The sequence below is a fragment of the Daldinia caldariorum genome (genome assembly GCF_022478825.1).
Source record: "Daldinia caldariorum strain CBS 122874 unplaced genomic scaffold F4812scaffold_6, whole genome shotgun sequence".
Taxonomy (NCBI): domain Eukaryota; kingdom Fungi; phylum Ascomycota; class Sordariomycetes; order Xylariales; family Hypoxylaceae; genus Daldinia; species Daldinia caldariorum.
This window is the reverse complement of record NW_025953042.1, coordinates 1,047,666-1,065,650: the sequence shown is the minus strand read 5'-3', so window position 1 is coordinate 1,065,650 and position 17,985 is coordinate 1,047,666. Positions and strand designations below refer to the sequence as shown.

At 44.9% G+C, this 17,985-nt stretch overlaps 6 protein-coding genes across 6 annotated transcripts; 5 read left to right on the top strand and 1 right to left on the bottom strand.

The window, feature by feature from the left end:
* Positions 1-149: 149 nt before the first annotated feature.
* On the top strand, positions 150-2,269 carry F4812DRAFT_350283 (TBC-domain-containing protein). The gene is made up of 3 exons (XM_047931724.1): positions 150-1,013; positions 1,079-1,866; positions 1,926-2,269. Exons 1-3 carry the CDS (start codon positions 513-515, stop codon positions 2,047-2,049), a joined length of 1,413 nt encoding a protein of 470 aa, XP_047791212.1. The 5' UTR covers positions 150-512; the 3' UTR covers positions 2,050-2,269.
* F4812DRAFT_350335 (uncharacterized protein) lies at positions 1,916-2,655 on the top strand. The gene has a single exon (XM_047931725.1). It carries the CDS (start codon positions 2,093-2,095, stop codon positions 2,504-2,506), a length of 414 nt encoding a protein of 137 aa, XP_047791211.1. The 5' UTR covers positions 1,916-2,092; the 3' UTR covers positions 2,507-2,655.
* Positions 2,656-4,195: 1,540 nt separating this feature from the next.
* Positions 4,196-4,968, top strand: F4812DRAFT_458421 (uncharacterized protein; the record flags this gene model as incomplete). The annotated part of the gene is made up of 3 exons (XM_047937362.1): positions 4,196-4,381; positions 4,442-4,519; positions 4,576-4,968. The coding sequence occupies 3 exons, from the start codon at positions 4,196-4,198 to the stop codon at positions 4,966-4,968; spliced, it is 657 nt and encodes a 218-aa protein (XP_047791210.1).
* A 61-nt stretch (positions 4,969-5,029) lies between these two features.
* F4812DRAFT_350064 (HlyIII-domain-containing protein) lies at positions 5,030-7,040 on the bottom strand. Its single transcript, XM_047931721.1, has 3 exons — positions 6,592-7,040; positions 5,289-6,530; positions 5,030-5,232 (listed from the first exon to the last, which is right to left on the bottom strand). The coding sequence occupies exons 1-3, from the start codon at positions 6,772-6,774 to the stop codon at positions 5,134-5,136; spliced, it is 1,524 nt and encodes a 507-aa protein (XP_047791209.1). The 5' UTR covers positions 6,775-7,040; the 3' UTR covers positions 5,030-5,133.
* Positions 7,041-7,406: 366 nt separating this feature from the next.
* F4812DRAFT_350266 (uncharacterized protein) lies at positions 7,407-8,921 on the top strand. The gene is made up of 4 exons (XM_047931722.1): positions 7,407-7,462; positions 7,517-8,588; positions 8,643-8,805; positions 8,860-8,921. The coding sequence occupies exons 2-3, from the start codon at positions 7,839-7,841 to the stop codon at positions 8,682-8,684; spliced, it is 792 nt and encodes a 263-aa protein (XP_047791208.1). The 5' UTR covers positions 7,407-7,462; positions 7,517-7,838; the 3' UTR covers positions 8,685-8,805; positions 8,860-8,921.
* Positions 8,922-15,280: 6,359 nt separating this feature from the next.
* Positions 15,281-17,830, top strand: F4812DRAFT_349983 (glycosyl transferase family group 2-domain-containing protein). Its single transcript, XM_047931720.1, has 4 exons — positions 15,281-16,156; positions 16,298-16,523; positions 16,595-17,150; positions 17,200-17,830. Exons 1-4 carry the CDS (start codon positions 15,569-15,571, stop codon positions 17,783-17,785), a joined length of 1,956 nt encoding a protein of 651 aa, XP_047791207.1. The 5' UTR covers positions 15,281-15,568; the 3' UTR covers positions 17,786-17,830.
* The last annotated feature ends 155 nt before the right edge of the window (positions 17,831-17,985 follow it).

Genomic DNA, 17,985 nt, shown 5'->3' with positions numbered 1-17,985 from the left:
TGAATTATAGCATAAGAAAAGAGCATAATTGCTGAGGTGCTTTTCCATGATAGGTATTACATATATCTTTTTTAACAAGAAGGATAAACATTTATTAGTATAGTTAAAGATAATGCACTTACATTAGGTAGGTACTTATTGTATTGTCCCCATTACCTAAGGTAGGTACTCGACTAAATACCAGGTAGGTAAATAACCTTATTAAGCCAACGCGTTCCAATCGCGTCTACTATGTGATAATTATCTTGTGAATATGAGGGGGGGGCTGCACAGTTATTATTAGGTTACAACGCATGTACCCAAGTACCACAAGCCCTCATCTAAACAACTCCAACCTCTTTTCCCTGCCTTTGTTTTTCCTTTTTTTATATACCTAATTTTACTGCGCCTATTAGTCGCACTACAACTATACATCGTGCTGAGCATGCTTTTCCCTCGTTATTGACGATAGCTTCAATTTGCGAATCATCGCAATCCACATAGCCAGCTGTCACAGCAGCCAACTGGTCAAAATGTCGAGCCCAACGCGGGAGGCATTCCCGCCTATCGCAGAAGCATTTAATGCCTTCGCGACAACCACTCTTTCTAACCAAATACCTCCCCCGCCGTCGCCTCACACTCACAGATTACGCAAGTTACAATCCGCACATAACCTCGGTGCCGCTGCTCGAATTTCCTCCCAGAACTCGTTGATATCTCAACCGGTTCTCCGCCCTCTTCAAGAGGGCGCACCACCTGCACCTCGCAATGCCAACCGATCCCCACAGAGAAATAGAGCCAATTCCGACGCGACACCCCCACCACCTCCCACGCCAACCATATTTCCAAATAATCTTTTATTAACTCTAAACCACAAGAGGAGCGCTCTAAGTAAAGCTTCAAGAGTAGCTGACACCATGTCTCTAGACAGACTGATTAGAGAGGGTCCCCCTGACGGAGATGTGAATGCCGCGTTGGAGAGTGCGCGTCTAAAAGTTCTAGATCAGGGTATCAGGAGCGACAGCGATGGGATGGTATGATTTGCTTGAAGTTTGCTTGAGACTGATCGAATAATGGCCGAACTAATGAAGGTGCTTAGTCGCGAACTAGAATCTACTTCTGGCTTATATTTATCGATGCGCCTATACTAGATACTAACGAGTACCTGGGACTCATACATCGAGGCGCTTCTCCCGCTTACTCCAAAATCCGAAACGACACATTTCGAACACTGACTACCGACCCCCTCTTTCGTCGCCGTGTTAGCGAGGCGAGCTTAATCCGTCTGCTTAACGCTATTGCCTGGAAACTTCATGATGCGAAGGAAGAACGTCGCCCAACAAGTAGCAGAATGTCCCTCGCCCATACCGAAAGTGCTAGCAGTTCCCGCAGCGATATCTCCCAGACCGTTGCCTCCTCGCCATCTGCCAGGAATCGTGCCCGCGCCTTGACGCTCACAACGGAAGGTTCTGATGTTGCTGCTTCGGAACCAGGAACTTACGTACAGGGTATGAACGTACTTGCTGCTCCGTTCCTATACGCAGCTCGCAGCGAAGTCGAAGCTTTCGCTGCTTTCCATACTCTCCTAACCAAGGAGTGTCCCGGGTATATTAGGGGTGCGATGGATGGAGTCCATCGCGGCCTCGCACTCGTTGATAAAGTATTGGCGATTGTGGATCCTAAGCTGAGTTTCTACTTAACGTCAAAGGGCCTATCAGCAGAGATATACGCTTTCCCTTCCGTACTTACACTCTGCGCATGCACTCCCCCCTTGCCGGAGGTGCTGAAGCACTGGGATTTCCTCTTCGCCTACGGGCCACAGCTAAATATCGTCTGTATTGTCGCCCAACTAATAATGATGCGTAATGAACTCCTGACCTCATTAAAGTATGTACCGCTGGAACTCTCAAGACATCGAGATTGTGTACTCACAAATAAATAAATAGTCCTAACAAACTTCTTCGGTCATTCCCGGCTTTGCGGGCAGAAATGGTGAAGCGGACAGCGCTCGCCATCATCAGGATGATACCCGACGATGTCTACGCAGACATCATACGACACGCTCTATGACCATAACGTAACATAACTACACCTTTCTCAAAGGTGACACGATATGTTTCTCTACGAGTTGCGCTCATATGACATACCCAGGTTTTCTTTTTCTTTTTTTAAAAAAGAGTATCGGATCATACCGTTTTACATCTTTTTAATAATGTCTCCAACAAACTCGACGATGATGATTGTTTCAAAAAGCCAACTGTGGAATCTCGACCATCCTAGAAAGAATTCGGGATATTTCCTTCAACATGGACCAGGTTCTCTTTTGTCAAGAGGCACACTTATATATAAAGTAAGACGGCCCTTGCATATAGATTTCTCCAAGGTAAAGAGAAAAGGAAGGCTTATTTTCTTCAGGGGGTACTCAAAAGGAGTGGAGTGGAGTGATATATACTTTTTGTCTTTTTGTCTTTTCTTATTTTTATTTTATGCCATGTTTCTTTTACTATTCACTTCTGTACTATACTAGACGACACGGGCGAAGACGATGACGACGACGACAACAAGGGAAGCGAAATGAAAAAGGAAGTCGAGGGCCGGCTTACGATGATGCAAATGATGCTATGTTTACGAAGCGAAACCCCCTTATTTGGTTTTTTGTTCTTTGTTCTGTTTCGGGGTTTGTACAAATATAGGGAGGGACAGGGAACGGGCACCAGTGGTATACCATAGTATACTATATACTGTGCGTACTATACCAACTAGGTATATATACCACGGGAAGGAAAGGGTTTCGGTACTTGGTCTGTTCTCTCTCTCTCCTTTTTTTCAATGCGATGTGAAAATGATCGATGATGGATGAAAGTATGGATGCAAGGAGGGAAGGACAAATGGAAGGGAAGGGATGGAATGGAAATAGGTGGATGTTATTATATTATATAGGTATAATAGGCGCGCTTCCCGCCGTGAAGCGCTGCTGTAACGTAATGTCTTAGGCATAACCTCGAAAAATATCGAAGAGTATGTTCTGTTGAATATGAGTTCGAGTAGTTATAAGTAAAGATAAGGATAACTAAGGATAATGACAGGTGCTAATTGGCGGTATGTATAAGTGATTGTGGTTTAGATGTTTGATCTGTCGGGGAATGTATGAATGGAAGTCAATTTCATATTCGATGGATTGATTCAGGTAGGTTCGAAACCCAAACGTTGAGTCTCGAGTCTTGAGTTCTCGAAGTTGTGAATGGATGAATAAATGAATGAATGAAACGGGCGTTTTAACAAAAGTCACGCTAATATAAATAGCATAGCATACCTGTTAGTTAACTGAAGTAAGTAGTAAGTAGTCTCCCTTGTCGTGGTCTATATACATTAGGTAGGTGCCTAAGGTAGTATATCGCGGGAATCTGGGACTTGATAAATTGAACCTTCATACTTGTCGGGAATTTCTAGGAAACACATGCGGGTAGATAGAAGGTAAGATAAGGGATGTTGGAATATTCTACCGGATAGTCTTGCATGCTTAGGTTAGGTACCTATTCACTCCCTTTGGCAGGTTAGTTGGTGTAGCGGTAGGAAGATATGTACCTAACCTTGATCTTTCTTCCTGTACCCCTTGGAAAACTTAGTATAACCCCCCTACATACTTGAAGCTGCATCCCCCTCAACCAAAGGGACAGACACAGGAAGGCTACCATTTATACCCACCTACGTGTAGGTACCTAACCTAACCTACCTAATACAACAGGCATATTCGCAGGGCGGATCAACAGCATGCACCACGATATATCGACGCCAGATTCCACGAAGGCCACCCATTACCCATTGGGAACTCACGCCGACAAGTGAAACAACCATTTCGCCAAAGCAGAACGCTTGTTATTGCTAATGATAATGTGATATATAAAGATGTGTATTAAACCCGCTCATCCCACATTTGGAATAGCATCACCAACGCTCCTCAGTTTCTGACATCTATCTTCCTCTATCAGATTTCGACTTTTACTTCTTTCTACCTCTACCTCTACCAGAGGCTCTATCTATCGTGTACCGACCTCAAAGTCTTTTATCTTCCTTCCTTCCCTCTACCCATCTATCATCGACTCGTTTTTGCGTAATCGCGTAATCGCGTAACGCACATAAAGCGTCTATATACAGACTTCGCCCCGACCTATTAATAATATACTTATATATACCTTAGAAGTAAAAAAGACGCACCATGCTCACTTTTTCGCTCCTACTCCTCTGCTGCGGGCTCCTTGTGTCAGCGCAAGAGAAACACGTCCGCATCTCCGTCGTGCACCACAAGAGAGAAGCAGTGACCTGCGAGCAGAATTACGGAGAAGGCTCGCAGTCATGTGGAGGTGAAGGGAGCACCTATTGCTTCAACCCTAAAATCGGCCAGGTGAAGAAAAAAGAACCCGCATACCACCTAGAACAACAAATGCTAACACAGAATGAATAGTCGTGCTGCGCAGCAGACAACGGATTCTGCGATTCGGGAAAATACTGCGCGCCTGTCGCGGGTTATTGCTGTCTCGAGGTACGAAAGTCGACAGTCGTGATCAATTGAGCCGTCGGTAAGCTAACAACATGTAGGGAGAGGATCTGGAGACGTGTGCTCGCAATGCCGGGTTTACGCTGCCCGGATCGGCTTCGAATACGACCGCGGGACCTCAGGTCGTGGCCAATGTAACAACTATTGCCGGCCCTACGATAACAGTCCTCCCCTTCCTCAAAGAATCGGCAACCCCGGTACCAAAGAAAGTCGACGTTCAAAACAACTCATGTTCATTCGCGACCCCGGCCAATGTGAACAAGCCTGTACCAGTACCGACCCTCATATCGCATACAAACGCAACAGCTCCATTAACTGTACAAGTCTCTTCAGCAATAAAACGAGCTGAAATTTCGACTGGACCTATGACGCTACTTAGTTTATTGAGCATCTTAGCTATTGTTCTTCTGGAGTTGGTGATAAGTCCGAGGTAAACTTCGGGGTGTGGGACACTGTTGTTGTAAGAAAGTCTTGGTTATTGTAATCGTCTAGATATTTAGGGCACAACTTTGCAAGGACATATGTAATCGGGCGGTTCCGGAATTTGCGCAGTCCATTGTAAATAACTAGGCGTCTTGGTATTGGTTGAGGGATTTTGCTTAATAGGCTGGACAGCCCTGCTGTGCTCGTTGAAAGGCTCCAGAGAAGAAGTCCTGCATAGCGACATAATGATAAAGAATTCCACCAAGTACTGCAAACTGCATCCATAATAATTAGTGCCATAATTATGAAAAAGGGAACGGTGAATACTTACGTGCCATAGGTTGTGTGCGTTGCCACAGTAGTCGAAAGCACCGGGAAACCACCGCTCGGGGACTTTGCTCGCGTAGACGCAAGCTCCAAGAACGTAGACCAAGAGAGACTTGACTAAGTTGGAACCCGCGTAGAACTCATATGCCCAAGCAGAACCTCGAGTTAGAATAATCTGGAAAACAGGCATAAAACCGGTGGCACCCAATCCCACAAAGAAGCCCACCCTCAGCCAAGCCCTATCCTGTCCATTAAACTTAGGATGCCAAGGGAGGATGGTGCCGGCGATGCCGAGAACAGCAGTGGCGGTCATGTATGTCCAGCGGCTAATAGGTTCGCAATAAAACGCGGTATACTCGGTTGTCATGATCGATGCTGCGATGAGTAATGAGATGCCGGTGTAATCGATGCATGCGAAACGTTCCATCAAAGTTTGGTCTGCAACGCAGTTCATAGTATGCCAAATGGTGCTGCAGATCAGGCACTTGCAGGCTGCGAAAAAGAAAACGGCGGCAATAAAAACATCCGTCTTGGAGTAAAGAGAGAAATTGGCCGAGGTCGGGTAGAAGTAGAAAGCGATTGACAACATTATTATCAAACCAAATGCGTGAGACCAAATGTTAACCGTTTCGTTCGAAACACCAAACATTGAACGAACACACCCAATCTTAGATTCGGTGAATCGGTATCCGCTAAGGATATGAGGATTGACCCTCCAAGGTACGGGAAGCTCCTCATACTTAATAAGGCCTTGCTCCCTTGCACGAGTAATTGCTCTTTGTATGTGCTCCTCGACGGATTCTGCGGCACGCCAGGCTCGCTCAATACCATCGTCCATAACACCACGAGCACGTTCTAGACTTTCGTCCACAACTCGTCGGCCTTCGTCCATCAAAGTCCCGGCAGCGTCGGCAGCATTCGCAAAGCCCCGGTCACGAAATTTCAAGGCTCGGGTTTCGAAATCAGTAAGCATGCCGTCAAGAAGTTCAACACCGACGTGTGCTTTCTCGTTCATGGACTCGGCGGCTGCTAAGGCCTCATGATATCTCGTGTCCAAGGTCTCAACCATAACCTGCAATCGACGTCGACCAGCGCCGATGACCTCTTCCGAAACTTGCGAGCATCGTTCCCGTACCGCTTGCAGCGTAGCAAATGTTTTGGCTATACTTGAATCCAGGTCGATCAATTCGCTGCAGCCCTCGAGATATTCAAGTCTCCTCTCTAGTTCTGAGAGGAACAAATCCACCTTTAACAAATTAGTATAAATTGATATTAGTGCTACGTCGTATTCGGGGCAACGTAGGTACCTTAAGCAGTAAACCTTCCTCGCCATCCATGATCTGCTGGATCAAAGAATTTCTTCTACTAGGCATAAAAGAAGAATGTCGTCGGCGCCGTCGTGGTAAGTTTTCTTGGTCGGCAGTGCCAGAACTTCTAGAAGCGCCCTGGTCATGATGAGACCTAAGGGTCAAAGTTGACGTGAAAGACATGGCGGATAAAGGGAGCGTATGGTAGTGTATGGTAGTGTATGGCAGCGTATGCGAAACTATAGAAAATACAAAGTTTGGTTGGTGCCAACTAATAAAAAAAGCTTGGGCACGTCTAAGCTGTCAGATGTCCCTGCATGAGACAGTTTATTGTGAGTTGAAGGATGTGAAGTTGACCAGTAAAATTATAAGAATGCAGAACGCTATGAAAAGATTGGTCTTAAGGTCGTTATTCGCTACGCAACTGTTACAATAGCAAAAAAGTTGTTGGAGGCGAAAGTGGAGGAAAGTTGACTTTCACATGTGGAAGTTGGTTGTTACCCATTGGTTGAGGGAGGGGGGTTCCAAGGTTTGAATAATCGAATAATCGGACAAGACGGAGTACCTAGATACCTGTAGCTTAGATAAGATCCGAGGTCCAATACACGGACTAGGTAGTATTATCTTATGCAAGGGTAAATTAAGGTTCCCCACAATCGGAATCCCGTAAGTCGGCTAGTTGGTTAGAGGTGTACCCAATGCAATTTAAATGTTAATCAATTTGAAGAATGTGTATTTTCCAGTTGTTCCATCTCTATGCGATTTTGATAATATCCAGTATCAAGTTGAAATAAAAAAAAGAAGGAATCATTGCAATTAAGAAAAAAAAAAAACTGTACATGTACGAGCTGATAGAGCTGCGTTGCAACCTGTAAGCCCCCGTCGTAACCGACATGAACCCAATATTGACTCTAATTTCCATTAGGTGGTAATCTCCAATCACAACAACCCGTGGGGCGCTATTCATGCAAAGTTACCTAATCCATTACCTAGGTACGGTGATTCGAATATCCGGTCTAGGTAAGGCTGGATCTGCAAACAAAAAAAAGCATATCTGATTTGTGATTGGCTAACTCCCCAATAGTTCTATCAAGAAGGCTGCGCTTGAGGAATGCCCAGACGTCAAAACACCGAAAACACCGATATCAACCATCGAGCAGCACTCAGCTTTAGCATCCTAATTTTCGAATCGCAATTGAATTTAAACCTTAAGTCTTACAATCCGCTACTCCGTATCCTCATCTACGATGACGATCGACGAAATCGTGACCGATGCGAACCTATCGACGGTGCTCGATGCTTCCCGCGATACCAGACTACAAGCATTGAAGCTCGTTGATCAGATCGCGGCAGCTGGACCTATCGAAACAGCATCTCCAGAGGCCCAACTGGAAATTTCCAAGCAACAAAAGCTCCTGATCACCAATCTTGCACAACTGCGTGGCCTTCACCGAGCAGCATACTTCGGTGCCCGACAGACTAAATCGCAGACATCCGAAGCTCGTCAGGAAGTCGACCGTCTACATCTACAACTTCAAAACCTATACTACGAGCAGAGACATCTCCAAGGAGAGATCTCCGCTTGCGAGTCGTACGAGTCAGTACCCACCAAAGCTCCGTTCAGCTATGTTCCTACACCGATTCAAGACCCCAATCCCAGCTTCAACTCCATCTCTACATCAAGCAACAGTATTTTCTGCAGCCATTATACTGTTTCAGCACCCGAACTTGCGCAAGAACTAATTGAATTCAGTCACACTTACCAAAAACTTCCCCTTATACCCCTCAAAGAGTTCCTCGCTCTGAAGCCTGAGCATGCCGACGACGACGAAAACGCATTGATGATTGCAAGAATCGAACATGAACGTAGCGAGCGCGAGAGTCTGGAACAGAAACGTATGGAGCTACTAAAGCGGAAACAGAAACTTATTGCAGACAACAAAAAGAGAAAGGATGACCTCGCGAACCTCGATAAGGAACTCGAAAAGTTCATCGACGTGAGTAAACTCTGGATGCTCGTTCTACGGGTGCCAATGCTTACGGATAAACAGGCTGCCAAACCGATCCAGAAACTATTTGATAAGAACGTCTAACCTACACCTCTAGATTTAGCGGTGTAGCTCTCGTGTTTCTAGCGTCATAGAGCTATTGCAAATTCACCGTCACGGCCTGTCCGATGACTATCTCGTATTAGTAAGACCGGAGGAGCATAAGGTAATCAAATTTCTTCCTACTTTCGTCGTGAGACGCTAATCATGTGTATCTCAGCTGTTAGGGAGCTATGCTTGGGATATCTCATATACATTAGGTAGAAACGGGACATTTGCCCTCGGTCACGGAACGCGATCAGGAGACCCCCCTTTACCTTCATTAACTAATTCCCCAGTACGCGGTTGATCACCCCACGCGTAAATTATCCTGCGTTTGATATGGCACTTCGACGAGCGTCGGCCGATGAAGCTCTTAGAATAAAGCTTTCGATACTATTTTAAGCAGTTGGGCGATATCCAACCATGCATTCCCCTTGCAGACTTGCACTTGATCTTGCAGATGCATACTACTACTGCATTATGTACGCCCGTACGTGGTTAGGTGGGGTGTTTATACAGGGCGGAGATCATAGAACGGTCAACAGCTGTGGCTCAACTATCGGCAGCTCAGCGGCGGGCAATCGGTGTGAATTTAATTAGCGGCTATCTCCATCTAGGCGCATTTCCAAGTGGGAATTCGAACTGCGAAGACCGCAGTCTGAATTGAATGTCAACTCGCTATCAATAGGAGTAAATATAGTGGAGATAACGACGCCTACTTCAATGTAAGGGGAATTTCACACGTACCACGATGTTTTCGTAGTACAGGACAAAAGAAAAATGATTGCAGACAGATAAAGCCGCACGTAATGGTAAAGCTCCCGGGCACTTGGTTCATCACGCTGGGGGGCTAGTTAATAAATGAAAACTAATGGATTTTACCTGACACTTCTCCCTCAAATGCACGATGCAATAAGAAGGGTCCAATTACTTTTCCCATGATAGGTACAGTACTCATATCTACAACGTACGTAGCATGAGACCTGCGTGTCAGAGAGCATGGATGTGATAGCCAAGCGGCTTAAATTAAAAAGACTTGGGACGAAAAGCACCCGCAGACGCGTTGGTTGGCTACGTTTCCTCAATCCTTATATTGCTATCCATGACGCGTTTCCCCAATGCTGGACAGGACAGCTTAGCTAGCTTTTGAACGCGTTTCACGCATTGAGGACTGATGTGGGCTCATACATAAAATGAACATGGTGTAACTATCGCAGTATCGATCATTCCATTGCCAAGCAACGCCGATATTTGGATAAGCCCTTGCCGAGGACCCCTTATTGAAAGCGGCCCCCAGATCCTTTTTTTTCGCGACAGAGAGAAGGGAAAAAAAAAAAGAATAAGGGTTCGGAACTTCTTGTTTCGGGAAACGGGCTAGCTCATATCTTATACGTAGTCCCCCCAACTTTGCTCACTAGTTAGCGTCCCTCCCCCTATTTATACGACCTGTCTAGTCCAAAGATAGGTGTGCGATGTATGTACGAGCCTTTTGTTGATAGCTTTGGGGTATGGCGGCTTTTTTTCAGAGAAAAAGAGTCCAAAGCTAACCCCATCGGTAAGCACTACCACATGGAGCCGCCCCTGCTATGGTAGCGTTGAGAGAAAAAAAAAAAACGGCAGAATTTTATGGTACCTGTACTGCTGTTAGTGGATGTATTATGGAAATCAGTTGACGGATCCAGATCGACGGTGGACCAGTAATCTCGACTGGCAAATAAACGTGGGTTGTCAGTTGGGAAGAGACCAATCAGAATTGTCCGAAAGATGCATATTAAAATTAGTTCGCACAGATGGGTACTATGTAAGCATCATGTAGCTACTACATGGCTACGCTGTAGACTGGAGGTCATATGTTATGTACTTGGACCAGAAGAGAGAGAGCTCAATTGTCCATATCCATAATCCATCGTATGCATACCTACATTAGGTAGTAAGTGCCTGTAGGTCATTTATTGTACTACTTCGGTACTACCTAACTGTACAATATAATTCGATAGAATATGGTCCTATTTTTCGTTGGCGGCCTCCACACTGTACTGCCGAAATGCGTAACGCAGCTGTTGCAAAGAAGGAAAAAAAGGACAAGCGTTTTTGTTTGCGAGGAAAAGTCAGTCTTTATGATGATCAGCAGGAGATTATATCCAACGGTGTTTCAAAAGTGCTTTACTCGGTTGGGGCAATCGAGTTTCGAAAAATTCTAAAAGGGTAATTTGGCTCCAAACAATGCAATTCTATTCGTGAAGGAGGAAAAAGCCACCGTACCTCTGAAAGTTACACTGTGCGATGACGGGCTCAGCTCTCAACATTGAAACTCTAACAAGCGGGACACCTGAGCGGGTACCTTACGGGGATCCGCGGGAACCAGTAAACCGTGTATATACGGTTTGAAATTTTTAACCGATATAATACAATTAAATTTGTCAAAATATTTTAAATACTAGATGTTGATGTTTCTCAACGTCTACAGGTGTTTTGACATTTAATCGTATCTAAACGTTTAGAAAATATGAAAGCGTTTATCTTTCAAGATAAGCGTTTGAATATCTTAGGGTCTTAGTATGTAAGAGCCTTTTCCAAGAGGTAAGAGCCTCTTCCAAGAGGAAGCTACGATACCTTCCCTACCTTGATATATTAAAATAAGGTAGCTTCTCGTACGCGCGTGTAACGTAATATGTAATTCGTAATGGCCATTGTGGTCAAGGTAGTAGATGCATGCTTAGAAGTAACCACCACGTAGAAGTAAACCACGTACATACAAGTAAACATGTAAACATGTAAACGTATAAGTAAACTACCATACAAGGTAATAGTTTGAATCTAAGGCTAAGCAAATGAATCTTTTTTTTTTCAATTCAACTTAGTTACTACTACTGCTACTGCTACTGCTACTGCTATTACTATATTACCTTACTGCAGCTAAACCGCAACCTAATGGTTTATATTACCTAAACGTCACATGATTTAAGCGTTTGAAAAATTCTCAAACGTTTGAGAATGTAAACGTTTATATATGTATGCGTTTATTTTTTTTTAAAAATGTCAAAACGCTTTTAAATATTTATATTTTTAAACGCTCGATCAGCTATTCAGGAATTTTTAAGCGTTTATTTTTTTCGTACTGTAATGCAACGGTCATAACACGGTTCACTGGGATCGTTAGATGCTGGTATGGTACCTAACTTGAAAGGCACGAGGATTATTTAAAACCCTCGAAAAGGCCATCGGCATTTCAATGGTATTACATGCAATTAACCGATCCGTTGCGAATGTAACGGTCATCTGGCCTTAGGTACCGGAAGTATTTCGACATTTTTGTAGCGGATAAGAAAGAATTTAAAAGAAGAAGTAAAGTACCTACATATAATTGTAAAACTCGGACATGCGGCACAGCGCAATCATGGCGTAAATGTTTTTTCTGGTTCTGTTCTGGGCATACGCGATCGCAGCACAAGCGACACGAGGCCAATGACGAAGGAGAGGATGACGAGTTAGCGGATGGCAGTGCGTGGCTAAAGAAGGAAACAAGCCACCGTAGCTCACGCAGCTCAGCTCTAAGTGCAGCTTTTAGTGCAATGTTCATATGTACTTCGTACCTAATGCACCTGTGATGTCGAGCTGCAGGAAGATAGCTTCAGAAGCGCAAACTTACATACCTAGCTCAAACGTGCCCATTTCTTCGACGCCTAACCACTTCTGAAAAAGTTTTGTGTTAGACAATACCAGCGGTCTCTAGGCCACATATTTTACACTATTTTCCCCACAAATCATGCCATATAATAATACGCTATGCAAGAAAAAAAAGAAAAAAAAAAAAAAAAAAGACTCACCTTCGGTAGGTATACTACCTATACCGTGATTGAAACAACAGGCGTCTTAATATATGGCGCAAGGGAAACCATAGCCTCAGCATATGTCATTAAAGCATATACTACATCAATCGCAAGCCATCATTGGACCACTGTAGTAGTACGTGCGCGCGAAGGATCAGACATGGAACCACCTGGGCATGCTTTCATACAGAATGTGCCGCACGGCAGGACTTTCAAAGCTGGAACCTAGCTGGCGGGTATAGCGTATAGCGAGTTGTCGTGCTTCTCGTCTGAAGGAGTTGTGATACACTATCTGTATGTAAAGAGATCAGAAGCTAGGATCTTGGGAACTTTGCAGTCCAACAGCATATAATAGGTAAGTCTAGAAGCAGTAGTAAATACCTACCTAAGTAGGTATATACCTAGTACTACACTATACTACCTGGAGTCAGATGGTGACGAAACTAGGGTGTATGTGCACACCATTAGACCTGCCCAGAAACTGGTCTTGGATGGGTGCATGCATATTTGCTCGGCAAGATAATAAGATGTCATGAGAATTCATTCTCTATCGCTTGCGCTGCCCGCAATCCCACCTTTCAGCGTGACGGGGTCTGCCACTAACAGCGAACGTATTACATGTGCTACTGCAACGTCAAGAACGCCTAACCTGGGACGGTTTTGAATAAGGCAGTTATGACGAATGCCTGCATACACGTTAAACATTATACAATACAATATAATACATAGCTCTCCCTAATAGCTGTATATGGTTATGTAAATGGAGAAGGAATAAGGAATAAGGAATAAGAAAAGAAGGGAGAAAAAAAGAGCTGAATAAACCGCAGGAGATCCTATCATACGTAAAGCTACGTAGTTTCTTTCATAAGCCCCATTCTTGAAGATCAAAGAGGCTGAGACGGGTAGGATTCAAAGTTTCTACAGCAGCGAAGATCGACTCGCTTAGCCAACTAATAGTATTAGTAACTAGTAGTTGTAAAACTAGAAGACTACCTAAGATAGAAGTAAGCCAACAATGACCGACGCAGGTAAGAAGAAGAATCGATCAGCCTTGGCCTTTTGGGGCGGGATGGATGGGCTGTGAACCTTGCACACGCTACCGCATACCGCATACCGCATTCTCCCCACGTAACCTAACAGTACCCAAGAGCGGTACCACTGTTGCCTATTCCCAATGTACAGCCATGTACAGTACGATACCTATATCTCGCATCTCAACACCTGTAGCCTGTAGGAGAGGGACAATAATAGAAGCTGAAGTCATCGCTTTGACGGAAAACCAATTGGATCTGATCGAGAGCATTTAAGCTTTGACACTCGAACAACCGACCTTGTTTATCAGTTTGATAGGAGTGTAACTAGAATTGAATAACGAAACAAATCTTATAGACCTTAGGTAGTTGAAGATAATGAACTACTTACTTATAGAAGGTTTATTCAACATTCAATGCATTCAATGGATCAAATGATGCATCCGAGTATCCAATTCGAATACCACCATTCGAATGACATGAATTATCTACTAAGGGCCTGCACGTCGCTATCTTTTGGTAAAATGCAAAACGAATTCAAATCTGCGGAGTCGGATGCACATCGTATCTTCAACCGGCATCAATAAGATGATGCTAGTCTCGAAACGTGAGATGTCGAAAGGAATCAGTGTTAGCAATGTTATATTAGGCAGCCGTTTTTCTAGGGTCTGTCTGAATCGAGTAGCAGTTGGTAGATTGGGCAGACCGACTTACACACCTTCTTTTTTTTTGGCCCACGGGGAACTAAGTCTCTACTATGTAATCCGTCAGGGACGCTTGCTTAGGAGGTACCTTCATTTGACCTATGACGAAAGATAAGTCAAATCTCGACAAGGTTTGCTAGTCCTTTATTATTCCCGCCTCATTGTTTGACGAAGAAAAATAAAATAAAACAACTAAGATAATCAACCATTCAATCAATCAATTGAAAAAAGAGGCAAAGGTTTAGAGTTAAACGCCCGTCCTTTTTGAAGAGATAAAAAGAGAAAAGAGCACGATACGCGTATACAAAAAGTACTTGTATTTCGCTAGTACGCAATCTCGCTATAGTTGTATTGTATTGTACAATACATGTAAATGGAGATTCATCATACTTAAATGCTGTACTACATTTACATATACCCGATACACATTATCCTCGCATCCTTTGTTAGCGTTCTTTCTTCTGACCAATCGTGTAATTCTCGTACTTTGCAACGCCCCCAATTCAGGACAATTACCTGAGCCCTCTTTATAATTATCGTTTATCCAATTGCATAAAGAGAGGTGCGCTAACTTCCAATAGCCTTGCAGGCGGTACCTGACGTGTTGACCATGTACTTGTACTGTACATCTGTCCACAAGGCACAAAAGCACGGTACCTCAAGCACCACCCCCCATAAACCCTCCCCATAACCATAGTGACGCTAGGCCTGACTAGCCCATTAGCAGCTGGACCGGCTAGCCCCATGCTTCAAATATCTGGGAAGTTAGAACCCTTCCCGTCGTCAGAGCTACAAAATCCACTTTTGGGGGGCGCAGAATCCCTACCCATCTAATTTCTCTGTCGTACTAAACAAGGCTCCCCTTTTCCCTACCTTCATGAGGTTCAACCTAGTAATTTTCCAGCTTCCCTCCCATTTTCTTGCCCTGCTTTTTTACCAATTAACTAGTCTTTTTTATTTTTTTTCCTCCTCCTTTTTTTCATTCTTCTTTTTTTCCTACGCCCCCCATTTATTGTAACCTAAGAGAGGCCAATCTAGGTTGTCGTGCGGTTTAGTGCACCATTATCGCGACCTTCTCTCTAGAAGCGTCCCAGCCCCCCTCTCTCACTATCACTCTCCCTACTCCCTTCCCACTTAACGTCCTTCCTTGTGTTATCTTTTCCCGGCTCGCCATTGTAACTCGGGCTTTCTTCTCTTCTTTCCCTAACTCCCTTGGTTGGCGACTCTCCCACGCTCCTTTAACCAAAATAATCTCGAGAGCTTCTCCATCGTCTTGGGCGCATAATCTTCGGAGAGTCAATCGCAACACGTCACCAGTAGCCATGTCGCTTTTCAGCTGGTGTTCGAGACGAGTCGGAGGGCTGGCCATGCTAATGACCATAGCCCTCAGCTACTGGGTTATCTCCAAGGAAGCAGCTGTAGCACGATATGACTACAAGTATATTCCACAGGATTCACTGAGCAAACCATCGCACTCGACCACTGCTCCCTCTGAGGGAGCTGGTATCTGGACTCTCATCTTCGCCTACTACTGCCTGTTTATTCACCTGCTGGTCTCCGCCTTCCCTTTACGATCATGCTACGCCCTCTTCGACATAACGCGAAGCTTGACCAAAGTTGCGCGAAGCACCTCTCTCCGGGACTTCAAGCTAACCCACCGTCGTCGCGGTTCCTCCACTTCTCTATCCAGCTCCGAGACATTGACCTCCTCTAAAGAAGACTCCCTCCCTTCGTCTGCTACTAGCAGCGAAGCTGGCGACATTGAATCCGAATTCTACACCGACGGAGACGCTGTCCATGATCAGGTTGTTCATGCAATTGTTATCCCCAACTACAAGGAGGAGGTTGACAGCTTGAGAGAGACGCTTGATGTTTTGGCTTCGCACCCCCAGGCCCGATCCGACTATGATGTAAGTTATTTCCCCCTCCCCCATCGAAGCACTAAAACGCATAATTTGAGCTTGTCAACATTTTTCGAAACAACAATTCTGCTATTTTAACGCAATTGCAACGCGAATTCAATTTCCAGTACTAATTCGCTTCGCTATTAGGTCTACCTCGCTATGGAACAACGTGAACACAATGTCGAGATGAAGGCTATGGGTATCATTCAAGAATTCGTCAAGAAGTTCCGTTCAATCGACTTTACTCTCCACCCTTCCGATATCCCTGGCGAGTCTCCCGGAAAAGGTAGCAACATGGCATGGGCTGCGCGTAAGCTCAGCGAGAAGTACACGTCGGGCATGAGGAAAAATGTGATTGTAACTGGAATTGATGGTAAGTGGAATAACCTGCATATCGTTGTGAATTGTCTACCATGCAAACAAGCTAACTGAATCCCATTGTAGCTGACAGCCATCTGTCGAGCAACTACTTCGCCCAGCTCACGAACATGCACGTTTCATTCGTTGACACTGCCAGTACCACTCTTTATGCTGCTCCCATTATTTTCGATCGTAATGCTCATGCCGTCCCTGCTATTGTCCGTGTGGCGGACATTCTATGGGCTGCTGCTGGTCTATCTGGTCTCTACCGTGGTTCAACTATTGCTCCCCCTACTTCTGTTTACTCTGTGCCGCTTACCTTGGTTGACCGAGTTGGAGGATGGGATGGTGATTCCGAAGCTATTGGCGAGGATTTGCACATGTATCTGAAGTGTTTCTTCGCGCTCAACGGAAACTTGACTGTGCGGGCCATCTTGAGTCCTGTTAGTCAGAGCAATGTTAAGGGTAACGGCGGCGAGGGAGTTCAAGAAGTTTACAACGACATGCAGGCCCGTTACAAGCAAGCTCTACGACACATGTGGGGAGCTTTGGATTCTGGTTTTGCCCTTCGAAAGTTTGTGGAGCTCTGGCAAGAGCGAAATCACACTGCCAGAGCTTTCCGCCCACTCCACGTTGCCTTGTAAGATTTATCGTTCCTGATTTGAAGTAACCAAGCTAATGCTCAGCAGGAACAATCCTACCGACTCATACATCACTCAGAGCCAATTGGACATAAGTCCTGAGCAAACTCTCGAGAGCCAAGTTTTCCACGATGTTACTTCCGACACGTTGAAGGAGCCTGACTGGAAACGAATTGTTGTCCTTTTCCACCGACTTTTCGAGGCCCACTTCCTGCCCCTTCAAATGACTATTCTTGTTGTTGCATCTACGCTATACATGTGGGTGACCGAGGGCTCGGACCCCCATCAGCTAGGTTGGCTTTTTTCTCTGTGCAACATCTTGCGGACAGTCGGCCTTATGGAGGTCGTGATGATGCTGTTCTTGTATGAGAAGTTCCACAAAATCTGCGTCACCACACGAGAGAGGGAAATGAACGAGGCTGGTCTATCCAAGGGAATGTGTTTCTCCCACCGTCAGATCAAGAAGAATTTTATCGATTATGCCATGGCACCGCTTGTCGCACCGCTATACGGTTCGATACCGACTGCCCAGGCTCAACTAATGCACTTCTTCACATTAGATTTGGTGTACACGGTCAGCAAAAAGGTTACGCGGCAAAGAGCAAAGTCTGTGCTCGCGAATGTTACGCCGTAAGAGGTTGGCTGTTTATGAGTTTTAATAATATTCGTCCAGACCATCTACCGCGGTAGTTTTGGTCTCGCGCGCTTCCAGTTCGATTCTCTATCAATCCGTTGAAGACCGACGAAGCGAGCGATTTTTTAAGACTTTTTGAAAGAAAAGCTCCAAGGGGCTATGTGTAAATAGAGGGCATGATGTTGATATGCATGGCATCG